Below are 12218 nucleotides of genomic sequence, written 5' to 3' on the forward strand. Positions count from 1 at the left end.
CAGATGACAGTGCACGTGGCTGTTCTGGCCAAACTCTATTTGCCTGTCTGCCCTAAAAAATTCCTAACAACGTTTCAAAGATCCCAATTACTATACCCAGTTCTCCATTTTCCCTTGTGTAACACCTTAAAATGTTGAAATCAAGACTCTAGTCAAACAAGCAAGGAGTGGGGCACAACAAATTCATCCGAGGTAGATCTCAGTGCCTTCAGATCTTGCTTGATGGTAGACCTCCTCTTCCTCTCAGCTTCCCCTGGCTGCAGCCTTTCCATGGCACCCAGAGAGGGGCTGAAGGAAACAGTACTGGTCCAACATCATCTTACAGGAGACAGCATTCCTGCTAACTGGAAGTGCTTATCAGGAAAGGGATGCTGTACTCTACTCTGCATTGCTACAGCTTCCTACTGTTAATGGAACCAGCCCTAGATCCCATGGAGTTTGTTGTGCTCTATTTGTCTGGAAACCACTGTCACAACTGTGGACAGGAACAGATGATGAGGAGCAGCCATTCTTACTGGGGTCTCCCACAGTTCTATAATCTACTGTGAGTTATGTGCAGTCTTCCACATGATTAAGTGAAACATTTTTAAACAGCATTAACTAGGTAAATATTTACCCTCGTTTTAAAATAGAGAAAAGCATTCAATTTGTAGAACCAGCCTTTTTAATAAGCTGCAGTCTGAACTCCATGTCAAGGTATGCCTGTTAAGAATGGGACTTCACACAGCTTTCTCAACTCAGCTGATCAAATCAGAACAATAAATGGGAATATCCTATGAGAAACTACTGGGAGTCAAAAAGGAGAAACAAGAGAATGTTTATGGACCATAGTGATCAGGTAGCTGACTGTTTCTATTAATGCATCCTATCAGTGGCTCTCTTTCCTTAACTTTTATCTACTGGAAGAAATGACGAAGAGGATGGAAGACTTGGAAAACAGGCTAAAATACTGATCAGAGTTTTAAGTGTATGCTACACTGTATATTTATACATACAAACTTGTCAGAGCTATTTTCTTAAACTGGTTCGAAGTAAAATAACATCTTTGTGTCTGAAGTTGGGGAAAAGAATTTTCTGGATCCTTGCATTTATATGCCATGTGTGGTCTTGCATTGATTGCAGATAAGAAATTTTGATAATTTTATATAAACAATTTAGTAACTAGCAGAAGTTCTAATTAAGCAGAACAACTGAAATAAGCTATGCAAAATAATAAAATGCTGTTATTTTTTGAAATGAAACCTCCATGTTTTGAAGTATTTTTAGGGTATGAATTTGACTTGCTTTTCTGTATTTCCCTCCTCCACTCCTGGTATTTTAAGCACACAGTTTGTGTGTATATATATAGTTCTATGTATAGACATACACAGAACAAGTGAGACAGCATTCACAGCCATTAGGCTTGACTGGGATTCTTCAGTTACTACTGGAATCAGCAGGAAGTAAAAATATAGTTACACATTTGTGTTTAAACTGTGATGGAATTAAATTATCAAAGTGGAAAGTCTGCTGGATTTTCAGGGCATCACAACTTGAAGTTTCAAAAACTTTTCCTTATGTCCAGACTACCCAACTTTTCCCTGCTGTCCTTTGGTCAGTATTCACCGATTCTCTAACTTCCCTAAATGCAAGTAGTATATTAATTCTGAAAATATTACTTGTCAATTCAGTTAGCTGCACACCTGTTAAACACTAAAACACAAAACCAGCAAACTGCTTCTATTCTGGCCACCAGAAGTGTTTTCAAGTCTCACTCCCTTCCCTTGACTGCAACTCATCCAGATCTGTGGTTTTAATAGGTAAATATACCAGCACTTCCTCCTTTGCTTGGAGTCTGCCTCTTGACTTTCTCCAAATGGAAACACCAAACTTCATTCACTTTATAACAGAAGTAGTTGCAGCAAAACTTAAGTGAGTGATCTCAGACAAGCTGGTGAGTGTGCATGGACATAGAGCAGCAAGCTTTGAAAGATACCTTGTGCTTTGGCATACTTTCAAATTCTGCCAGGTTACAGGTACATTCTGATCTCATTGGGTGTTTGCTTTTACCATGTCAGAAAATCACTGGCACCTCAATTAACAATCCCTAGTAATAAGGAACATACTGCAGTTGTGGTCTCAAACAAAACAGGCACAAATCCCTAAGATACTGACATTCTCAGCAGTTGTGACTTGAGAACACTAGCTCATCTGTCTCCAGTATCTTCACAAAACTAAAAAAAAAAGGCTACTGATTTAAAAACAGCTTTGTGAAGTTAACTGGTATCTTACTGGAAGTGTATGTTACACATCAAGGAGCTATATGCTGTTTTTCCTTTCACAAGTATGTACTTTTGGAAGGAAAAGACAAAGGAACTAATGCACATTAGTACTTGATTCACTTGGTAAAAAGTGTGAAATATTTAACATAAGTAAACCTTTAGGGTTCCACACCAACATCCCAAATTTGCTACTGTCCATTATGCCTTGTGTTTGCATTAGCACCCAAAAGCAAACACTAAGGGAGCCCCAGCCCGTTGGGATTTGGCACCATACGTGCCATGATCAAGGCTTCCTTCACTTACCTCTGAAGATCCACAATGCCTACAGAAAGAAAGGCAAATTTTGCCATGTGAAGGTTTTTTCTAACAGAACAAGAAGCACAGCAGTGGTAATGAATCTTCATTTATATAGTTTGTTCCCTAAAACCAACAAAGGTATAATACAAATTTTTCTTTAAAAGAGATCTGTAACCAGTTTTATTGTAGAAATAACACCTTTACAGCATTTACTTCTCACTGGTTTGTTCTGGCATGCTTCTGATGATGTCAGAGTCACCTGTAAAACAAAAATGTATTGTTACAAGAGGACCCATGGGAAGATGATTTTAGGAATAAAAGTAAGAAAAAAAAACCCTACTCATAAAATCACCACAGTGATTCTAGAAAAAGAAAACAACCTAAAAGAACAGACAGTCTGCTTAGGAAAAAAAGCAAATAATTATGATAAAATTGATGATAAGAATACTTGTGTTTTTCTGATCCAAGTACAGGACTTTACAATAATTACACACCTGTCACCAGCATTTACAAAGCCAGGACTAGAACAGCAATCCAGTCCTGGAGGACACAATGCACAGTTTTACTGTAGCGAATGTCTAGCCTCCCCTGATCACAGAAATATCAGGACAGCGAGAATATTCGCATTGTCAGCTACAGAGCATTGGGACTGACCTGCAGCTCCCACCCCACCCAAAACCAAACCTGAAAGTGACATTTGGAAAATTAAGTTTGCAGCTACTATTTGAATACAAGCAAGCTAGATAAAGTTTCCTGAAGCAGCAGGAAATTCAAATCATTGTGACTTGGGGAACAGCTGGTTAAAGTTATTCCAGAAATCATTAAACCTATGTGTATGCATTCTGGTCAACAAACAGAACAGGGGATTGATTCTTCTAAAACATTCTGGAAAGAAGATGGGAAGTCACCTACTTAGCATTCTATATAAGGAATCTGAGCAACTCTCTGGGACAAAGACTGTTACCAAACCATAGTCATTACATATAAACATACAGTTTTAAAATTAAGTGTTTAACATAATTTTCATTCCCTTGATGAATATCCACCTGCCTATTGGTTATTTTTCTATATACTATTCTGGGAAGCAGGACAAGTCACAACCCTTTGTGTCAGATTAAAAAGAGTCAAACAGGGCTGTTGTAGGCAGTATGTTGTCATGCTCATGTCCTAGCTGATGGGTTCAGAAACAGATCCCATACAGCTGTCTCCCAGACACTGAAACCTCCCTACAGACTGACAAGCAGACAAAATGCTCACAGGGCTTAGCAGTAAAAGAGCTGTGTGCAAGAGAAGCAGCAGTCCTTCCAGGTTCTGAGAACCTCGGACTCACAAAAGAACAGGATCTTGGTCAGAGAAAATTGTAAGGGTTAAACCTGACGGAAAAATGCAGTGAAGTGTGTCACCACTCCTGCTCATTCCTTGCTCAGTGCTGCTACTCACAGGAGAAGGGAGGATCCACAGACACCTCCTCATTTGGCCCCTACACTGCAGGAGGGAATTACCTGGGTCAATGATGGCCAGTGTGCACACTCTGTAGTATTTTCCACATGCTGTGCCCAGCTCAATGTTGTTCCCGCTATAATGGTGGACACCAGTCTTAGCAAGCATAGCGTAGTACTCAATCTCTGATTTTCTGAAATCCAAAAACTGGGTGTTAACAGGACCACAAACAATTCTGACCAACTGCAATACAGAGAGAGCAGCTTTAACTCCCACCACACTTGAACCTTAAGACCCTTAACTTTTCCTTCCCACCCAGAGAAACAGAGCTGTTTCTTGAGGCAGCATCACTCCACACTTGTGGCTCAGGAACCTTTACTCAGATGTCAGCTGAAGGTTTGTAACAACAAACCCTTCAGGCTGCTCCTACTCAGGCTCATTTCCACATGGTACCAGGATTCGGCACTTGCAGACCTCTGAAAGGCCTTTCTTCATGTGCCAAAGTGCATGAACTAACAGAGTTAATGCTGATGGCCAGTGGTGGCCAGGTGCTGAACAGTGACACAGCTGTTGCAGCTGAGAAAGGAACCATGTATTTTAATTTAAAACAAAAAGTCCATCTATGCTGCCCTCTCTTCTGACTTACACTTGGAGAGTGTCAAGCAGTCAATACTGTTTCCCAAGCATTTTCAGATCACCACTAAAATTGGGGATTGCTGCCCACTGCAACAGTCTTGCTATTTCTCAAGTATCTAATTTCTGGGTTTTGCACTGACATTGTCTCGAGCCTCTCAATATCCCTCAACAACAAAAAGGGCTCAGGTATTCAGTGAGGAAACAAGTCATGATATTGGTACAAATTACATTCTCAAAAAAAGAGGTTCACTGGCAAGGACCCCAAATTTATAACTAACTCTGACATAGTGCTTCAAATATTTTAAATCTGTTATCAGTTTTTCTAGCTATAAAATTATTTTCCAATACACTAATTTGGAAAAACATAGGAATTCAGCCCCATTACACTCTTAGTGAATGCTATCAAGTGTGAAAAGCTTCCAGTACTTTCTCTAGTGCAAACTCCTTGAATTAGAAAGTCAGGAAAACACCAGGAAGCATTTCAACACTTCTAGACTTGAAATTGTTACACAGCAAACTACCAAACAAATTTCAGAGCACTCTAGAGCATGCCAGCAAAGCCCTCTGTATGCAGTCTCTGGAGCAATTAGCACGAAGCACACACTGCATTTGTACCAAGAACCATCTCAGAACTGTCTTCTCCCACATCTGCTCACCTCAGAGCAGGACAGTTGTTGGCGAGGATGACCAACTTGGCTTTGCCCTGACGAATCATTTTCAGGGTTTGTTTGTACCCAAGCACATATTTGCCACTTTTCATAACCAGCTGAAGCCTGGAGTTGATGGACTCCAGGGACTTTTTCTGAAAGAGATGTAGGAAAGTGTTATTGTGTTACTTCACACTTTTCAAAACAATGGAAAACACAACAGAGAAATTTCAAATATATGCATTTTTCATAATCTCCCTATAATCTGAAACGTGGAATAAGAAAGGCCAGTCAGTTACCAGAGTATAAGAAAGCTTACAGACAGGGGCATTGCTGATACTATGTTTTCACAAGTTCAGAAAGTTATTTCTTACCTCTCAATAGGAAAATACATCTCAAAGCACTGTTGCTGCTATCTCCATAAATCAGTGACATCTGCGTGTATCTGACAAGCTCTTGTCAAGCTCAGCTAGTCAAGGCCTTGCAAAGCCTTGCTAAGCCAGGTTTAGCATCTCTCTCTCCCCAGGGTGCACACTGACAACGTTACAGAAGGAAGTACTTCTGTGGGATATCGAACTGATATTACAGAGGGGAGCGCGGTGCTCATGACAACAGGTTAGGCACATCTGACGGACGAAATCACCACCTTTGACCAAGAAACTCAGATCTGTCAGAGCCACTCTAAGAGAAAGGCCAGAACATGGCAGGAAAGACGAAACTGAACTCCACCCGCACCAGGACCTGGGCACCCCTCTCCCCTCCTGCAGCCCCCTCGGGAGCTCTGCAAGCCCCGGGACACGGCATGGGAGGGACCCGAGAACACCGAGCGCGGCGGGAGGGGCGCGGCCGGTGCCAGGAGAGCACGGCCCGAGCTCTGAGGGCCGTGCCCGGGGCCCCCAGCACCCCCGGGCCCTGCCGCGGTCCCGCCGCGCTCCGGGGCGCTGCCCGGAACCTCCGCCACCACGTGCGCCCGGCGCGGCCCCGCGCTCACTCACCGTCTTCTTCGCGGCCACCATGGTGCTGCCTCGCGCGGGCTCGGGCGGTACCTGGAACACAGGGGACGGAGGGGAGCGGTCAGAACCCGGCAGCAGCGCCCGCAGCGGCCCCCGCGCCCCCGGCCCGGCCCCGCTCACCACAGACGCGCCGCCAAGATGGCCGGGCCGCCAGAAAGGAGCGAGCGCCCGGCGAGCACCGCGCGAGGCTCGCGGCAGCTCTCGCGAGAGCCGCGCACGCCCCGCCCCGCAGCCGCCAGCGCGCCCGAACCACGGCGGCGGCCCTGGGCGGGGCGGGGCCTTGTTCGGAGGGGGCGGGGCCACAGCGAGAGGGGGCGGGCCATGGTTGCTGTGGGCGGGCCCGGGTGCGGGTGCTCCGTGAGGGCGCCGGGCGGCAGCCGCCGTCGCCGTCGCCGTTTACCGTGCTGTCGCCCTTTGCCGGGCCGCTGCCGCCCTCGTTCCGCAGAGCGGCTTTAACGCGTGTTTCACAGCACAGCCCCCGGAAGGCTTCAGGAGCTGATGTGGGAAGAGCCGCAGCGGTCTGAGCCTCCCATCAGGGAATCACAGAATGGCTTGGATTGCTGGAGCTTGGAGTGCCCTAGTTCCAGCCCCGCTGCCGTGCCATCTTCTGCTAAGCCAGGCTGCTCAGCGCCCCATCCCACCCTGAATCCTCAGAGGGTTGTGGGACATCCATAGCACTTGTATCAGTGTCTTCACCACCCTCACAGTGAAGGGATTCTTCCCAATATCTAATGCAAACCTACTCTCTTTCTGTTTTGAGGCCATCCCTCTTTCTCCTGTCACTAGCATTACATCCTCTTGTAAAAAAAAGTCCCTCTCCATTTTACCTGTGGGTTCCCTTCAGGTGCTGGAAGACCACAATCAGGTCATCCCAAAGCCTTCTCTTTTCCAGACTGAACAATCCCAATTCCCAGCCTTTCCTTGTAGCTCCCTCGCTCTGGGCTCGGTCCAGCAGGTCGATGTCCTTCCTGTGCTGGGACTCCAGAGCTGAGCAGGGTCCTCCAGGTGGGGTGTCACCAGAACAGTGTCCCTGGGGACTGTCACTTCTGACACAGGGCTGGTGGGGAAAATGATGGGGTGGAGAAGATAAATCTCTTGGGCACCGCAGGGCACCAGCACAGGGGACACGTGGTGGCCTGCCCCTGTCCCTGCTGTCCGCGCTGTGCCCGCTGCCTCGCCACAGCAGCAGCGCCTGCCCTCTGCCCTGCACGACAGCCCTGGCAGGCCCCAGTTCTGCATGAATGGCCTGTCCCCGTGGGATACAGCCCCAGGACGGGCCCGAGCCCACAGACAGGTTTCTTGCATGAAACCAGCCACTGAGCTTGGGAATAGACTTGGGCCCGACACTGCCCACATTTGAGGTTCAGCTCTGGGCGCCCTCAGCGCAGCTCCCGGGTTTGCTGGGGCGATGGCTCTGCACTCCCACCAGCTGTGCAGTGTCTGTGCAGTGTCCCTAGCCCATCCCCTAGCAGCTCAGCCCCTGGCTGTGCTGGACTGACAGCACAGGGAAACTTCCTCCTGCCCCCCATGCACTTTGGAAACCACCAGCTTAAAAACTATCTCACTGAGCACACACGCACGGCGTGGTTTGGGACCAGGGCCATGACATGAGGCTGCCGTTTTCAGGCCAGGAATTTTGTTCTCGATCCCACAGTGCTGTGCATGCTGGAAGAAGCAGGCCAGGTTGGCGCAGGGAGGAGCAGAGAGCAGGAGCAGCCCAGCTGGCAGGGATGAGCAGTGTGGATGCTTTCTGTGAGTTGCAGAGGTTGCCTGTGACATCCCCCTAGAGGATGCTCAGAGATCCAGCCTTGGGACAGGACAACGGGTTTGCTGCTGGTGTGACTTTTTGCCCTTAAGACCCTGCACCAGAAAGGCATCTCAGCATGTACCTTTCTTATGAAATTACAAAACTAGCATAGGAGCTTTGCTAGACTCACCCAGGTTAGCACAAGCATGGCAAAGTGCTGGGCTTGTTGGCCTTAGAAAGTGTGATGCATTTATCAATACGGAATATGGATCAAAAAACTAAAAAGCCAAGACAAAACATGTTGCATTCAGTTATTCTAGTATGCTTTTATTATTAGATATTATTTCAAATAAGGCAAATAATTTATAGGAATATACTGTATGCCCTTCTCCTGTTATGGCTACCTCCATGGTAACTTTTTCTGATGTATGATCACAGACCTAACCAAAAAATTTCCAACAGGATATCCTTCTCAGTGACAGCCTTTGGTCAAAATGCAAATCATTATCCCAGTCATTTTTTTCTGGGTAACAGCCTTGAGTTTTGACAGATGAGTTTAAGCATCTAAATTTAGAGCTAAAGTTGAGACAAAGATAATTTGGAAAAAATGTTACCAAACTTAAATGGAGCTGAAATACCACAAGTGAAACTCTGACATTGGTCCATCTCTAAAGGTAAAGTTCTCCAGGAATAATGTGTCCTTTAAGCACATAAATGATAATATAAATATATTACATTTTGATGTGTTTCTATAGTCCAATATCTTTTATTGAAAAAAATATTTATATCCCTTTACAGAGTATGATTAAATCAATTGTGAAGTATACTTCAAACTTTTCTTTGGCAACTGAAAAGTAAACTCCATTCTATATCTCCTTTTTTTCCTCTTCCTCTTTTCCCCTTGTCCCAGCCCTCAGGTGCATTGCTGTTATTCCCCATCAAACTGTGACTTTGCTTTTAACTCTTTATACTTTTACTCGGTTGATTATGATCTGGTGAAACATTCATCTTTCATCCTTGTTGAAATTCCTTGCAAAGGAGTAATGGATGGCTCAGTGAGCCTCGTGAAGTCCTCGGTGCCATTCCTTTGGACTACTCCAGGTTTTATGTCACCTTGCAAGATGCAGGAGCCATGCATGGCTCCGGGAGAGGGAGCTGTTTCCAAGGATACCCTTGCAGCCTCCACTTACGTTAGGAGACAACAACTTTCCTTAGCTGCTTATAAAACTACTTATTTCTAGTAATGTGCTTTAAAAAAAAAAAAAATCTCTGCATTTCCAAAGGAACTTTCTGATAGACATTTTCAGCCATCCTTCAGGTGCCACAGGTCACATGCTAGGAGATTCAATTCAGAAAAGAAAACTGATCTTCTGATAAGCTAGGCTTATATCTTTATTTTACCAATATGAACATAACATTTTTTTTAATAGGATGAAAATATGCAAAAAATGCAGTCCTGCTTTGATTTATAGTCTGGTCACGTCTTTGCACAATTATACAACAATGCTGTGTGAACACCTGCAGCCATTGTTCTCTAGTTTTGCACATCAGAGCTATTAAAAGTGACAGATTGTGTTCTCTGATAATTATTACATTTACAGCAAATGCAAACATGTTCATGTGATTTTCACAGGGTTGTGCCCTGAGCTATGTCCTGTATTGTCAGGCAGACGAATGCAGCTCTTTGTTTCAGATTACTGGGAATTTAGAATCCCACTAAGGCACAGGTCCACTACATCTGAATTAAAACCTTTCTTCAGCCACCCTTGAAGCAGCTTTACTATGAGGAGGGAGGGAGGGAAGGGAGGGAAGGGAGGGAAGGGAGGGAGGGAGGGAGGCAGGAAGGAAGGAAGGAAGGAAGGAAGGAAGGAAGGAAGGAAGGAAGGAAGGAAGGAAGGAAGGAAGGAAGGAAGGAAGGAAGGAAGGAAGGAAGGAAGGAAGGAAGGAAGGAAGGAAGGAAGGAAGGAAGGAAGGAAGGAAGGAAGGAAGGAAGGAAGGAAGGAAGGAAGGAAGGAAGGAAGGAAGGAAGGAAGGAAGGAAGGAAGGAAGGAAGGAAGGAAGGAAGGAAGGAAGGAAGGAAGGAAGGAAGGAAGGAAGGAAGGAAGGAAGGAAGGAAGGAAGGAAGGAAGGAAGGAAGGAAGGAAGGAAGGAAGGAAGGAAGGAAGGAAGGAAGGAAGGAAGGAAGGAAGGAAGGAAGGAAGATGGGTCAAGTGCAGAAAGGGTTTCACATCAGGGAACAGGGAAAACCTTGAGGTTAAATATGAGTTGGACCAGCGTGCCCTGCCTGGTCCAACTTCAGCCCTGGCTCTGTTATGTCCAGTCTTCCTGCACAAAAGATGCAACTCCTCCTTCACGCAGAAAGAGGGAAGACCATGACATTGTTAATTAGTGTTTGTGGGAGCCACCTGCCAAATGGCCCTTGGGCTCCCATTTCTATTTCTGTATCCTATCCAAGGCCTGTTTAAAGAACATGAAGTACAGAGCAGCCTGGTGAGCCCTGCTGCTGATACCCCCTGACCCGGGCTCCCTCTCTCTGGCCTTGTAAACCTTGAGTTCCTTCTCTGCTGCAGCTGCAGTAAGCTGCATGGTAGGTGCACTCTGCACACCCTCTGGTTAGGGAGGGAAGCAGGTACAAAGCTCTGCAGGCAAGAGAATGAACTGAATGTAGCCTTCCCTTTCTTATTTTCCTCAGTGCCCAGTGTTTGATGAGCCTGTCCTGGTGGCCTGTCCTCTTTACTTTGTTCTGTGAAAGATCACAGAAGTCAGGTGGGATCTCAGGTATGTTTCCTGACATGTCAGGCTTCCTCAGCTTCAGAGTCCCAGACACTTCTATTTCCTACCTGTGGCAGCAGAGCAGTGGGATGGATGCCTGGGTGTCTTCTGTGCTGTTCAGGAAATCCCCACATGCTGTGTAGGGAACTGACCTCACTCCTACCACAGCAGTGTTGCCTTAAGATTAAGGCGTGACGACCTGGTTCAAAGGAATGCAGCACGACGACCCATTCCCTTTGGGCCGTTCGGGCCAAGGACACGCAGACATCAGTGTGATAGACGGTCCAAGAGCACTTTATTGGTTTTCTCCTCAGTATATATACCCTTGGTCCTCCTTCTACCTTCTGGGGTCTGACTTTTGCCTTATATGGTTAGTAAGGAAACTGGGTGGAGGCCATGTTAGGAGGGGTTACATTCTTGGCCTCTTGTCCTGCGGCTATCCCTTATCTCTGGGAGTCAGGGGAGAGAGGCCCTATCAGGTTTCCGTGACAGCCCGAAATCTTCCGATCGCCTGTCCCTATTCTCTCTGCCACATCTCCCCCCACCTCTCCCACAAATGGATGAGGTAGTCGTCTACATGCTGATATGAGGTATCTAAGGTTGTCGCTTGACAAGGAAAGGGGATTTGGGGTTCCTGAGTTAGTTTTTCTGCCTGGCAAGTTCTTTCTCGGGTTCTTGCGTCTGGCAGCGTTCCCTGTCGAATTCCCTGTTGAATTCACAGCATCGGATGTCTGCCTAAGAGCAGGATGTTGGTCCGTTCCAAGCGGGTCCGGACGAATGAGACTAGCTTGTTCAGTAGGCACGGTCCGAAGGTGATGGCTAGAAGCAGGATTGCTAACGGACCTATTAGGGAAGAAATTAGAGTGGTTAGCCATGGTGATTGATTGAACCAGGATTCGAACCAGCTTTGTTGGTCGTCTCTGTCTCTCTGTCTCTGAGCCAGTCTGTTTCGGAGTTCCGCCATGGAGTCTCTGACGACTCCTGTGTGGTCTGCGTAGAAACCTGTTATTATTTCTCTCTTGTGGAGTCGGCTGGGTTCTCCGAGGAGTTGGTACACCTCCTCGTCTGAGTGATACAGGATCCTGGGAACGATTAAGACTTGGACACAGAAGTCTGTTGAGTCATTGAATTTGTCTAGGAACACACAGGGACTCACTCCGGATCTTTGGCAAACCCACATGCCCGATGCGGATGGGACTACCCACTTTTTTCTCCTGTCGGGTTTGACTACTTTGGTGCACACGTTGCCTTCCCGCCTAGCTAGGGCTGCATTTCCAAAGCATCTCCCCCTCCCCGTGACCTGACTCAGGGTGATTCCTTTGCGGGGAGTGTCCCATCTGCATTGGTGAGGGGCGTCTGCTGAGGAATATGTGAAAGGGGTATCTAAGGCGACTCCTTCGTAAAA

The 12218-nt window shown here is 46.4% G+C and overlaps 2 protein-coding genes and 1 non-coding gene across 10 annotated transcripts in view; 1 reads left to right on the top strand and 2 right to left on the bottom strand.

Annotated features, from left to right (window-relative positions):
• The window catches only part of MATN2 (matrilin 2), a 67979-nt gene extending 66738 nt beyond the window's left edge, over positions 1–1241 (top strand). For all 8 annotated transcript variants that reach the window (XM_064392536.1, XM_064392585.1, XM_064392552.1 and 5 more), the window contains one exon: positions 901–1241. In XM_064392536.1, the coding sequence (XP_064248606.1) occupies positions 901–953 (53 nt within the window). In that variant the 3' untranslated portion in view covers positions 954–1241. The remainder of the gene's footprint in view (positions 1–900) is intronic.
• Positions 1242–2648: 1407 nt separating this feature from the next.
• On the bottom strand, positions 2649–6537 carry RPL30 (ribosomal protein L30). The gene is made up of 5 exons (XM_064392599.1): positions 6415–6537; positions 6277–6327; positions 5291–5436; positions 4061–4191; positions 2649–2817 (listed from the first exon to the last, which is right to left on the bottom strand). Exons 2-5 carry the CDS (start codon positions 6295–6297, stop codon positions 2768–2770), a joined length of 348 nt encoding a protein of 115 aa, XP_064248669.1. The 5' UTR covers positions 6298–6327; positions 6415–6537; the 3' UTR covers positions 2649–2767.
• On the bottom strand, positions 3051–3185 carry LOC135290389 (small nucleolar RNA SNORA72). The gene has a single exon (XR_010353166.1). It is a non-coding gene; the product is annotated as a small nucleolar RNA SNORA72 (small nucleolar RNA).
• Positions 6538–12218: the final 5681 nt, after the last annotated feature.

Source organism: Passer domesticus, chromosome 1 (assembly GCF_036417665.1).
Source record: "Passer domesticus isolate bPasDom1 chromosome 1, bPasDom1.hap1, whole genome shotgun sequence".
Lineage (NCBI taxonomy): Eukaryota > Metazoa > Chordata > Aves > Passeriformes > Passeridae > Passer > Passer domesticus.

Coding starts and splice junctions, on each gene's coding strand:
- RPL30 (XM_064392599.1), bottom strand. CDS start 6,297: ATGGTGGCCGCGAAGAAGACG. Junction 5,437..6,276: donor TGGTGGCCGCGAAGAAGACG/GTGAGTGAGCGC, acceptor CATCTCTTTCAG/AAAAAGTCCCTGGAGTCCAT. Junction 4,192..5,290: donor AACAACTGTCCTGCTCTGAG/GTGAGCAGATGT, acceptor TTTGGATTTCAG/AAAATCAGAGATTGAGTACT.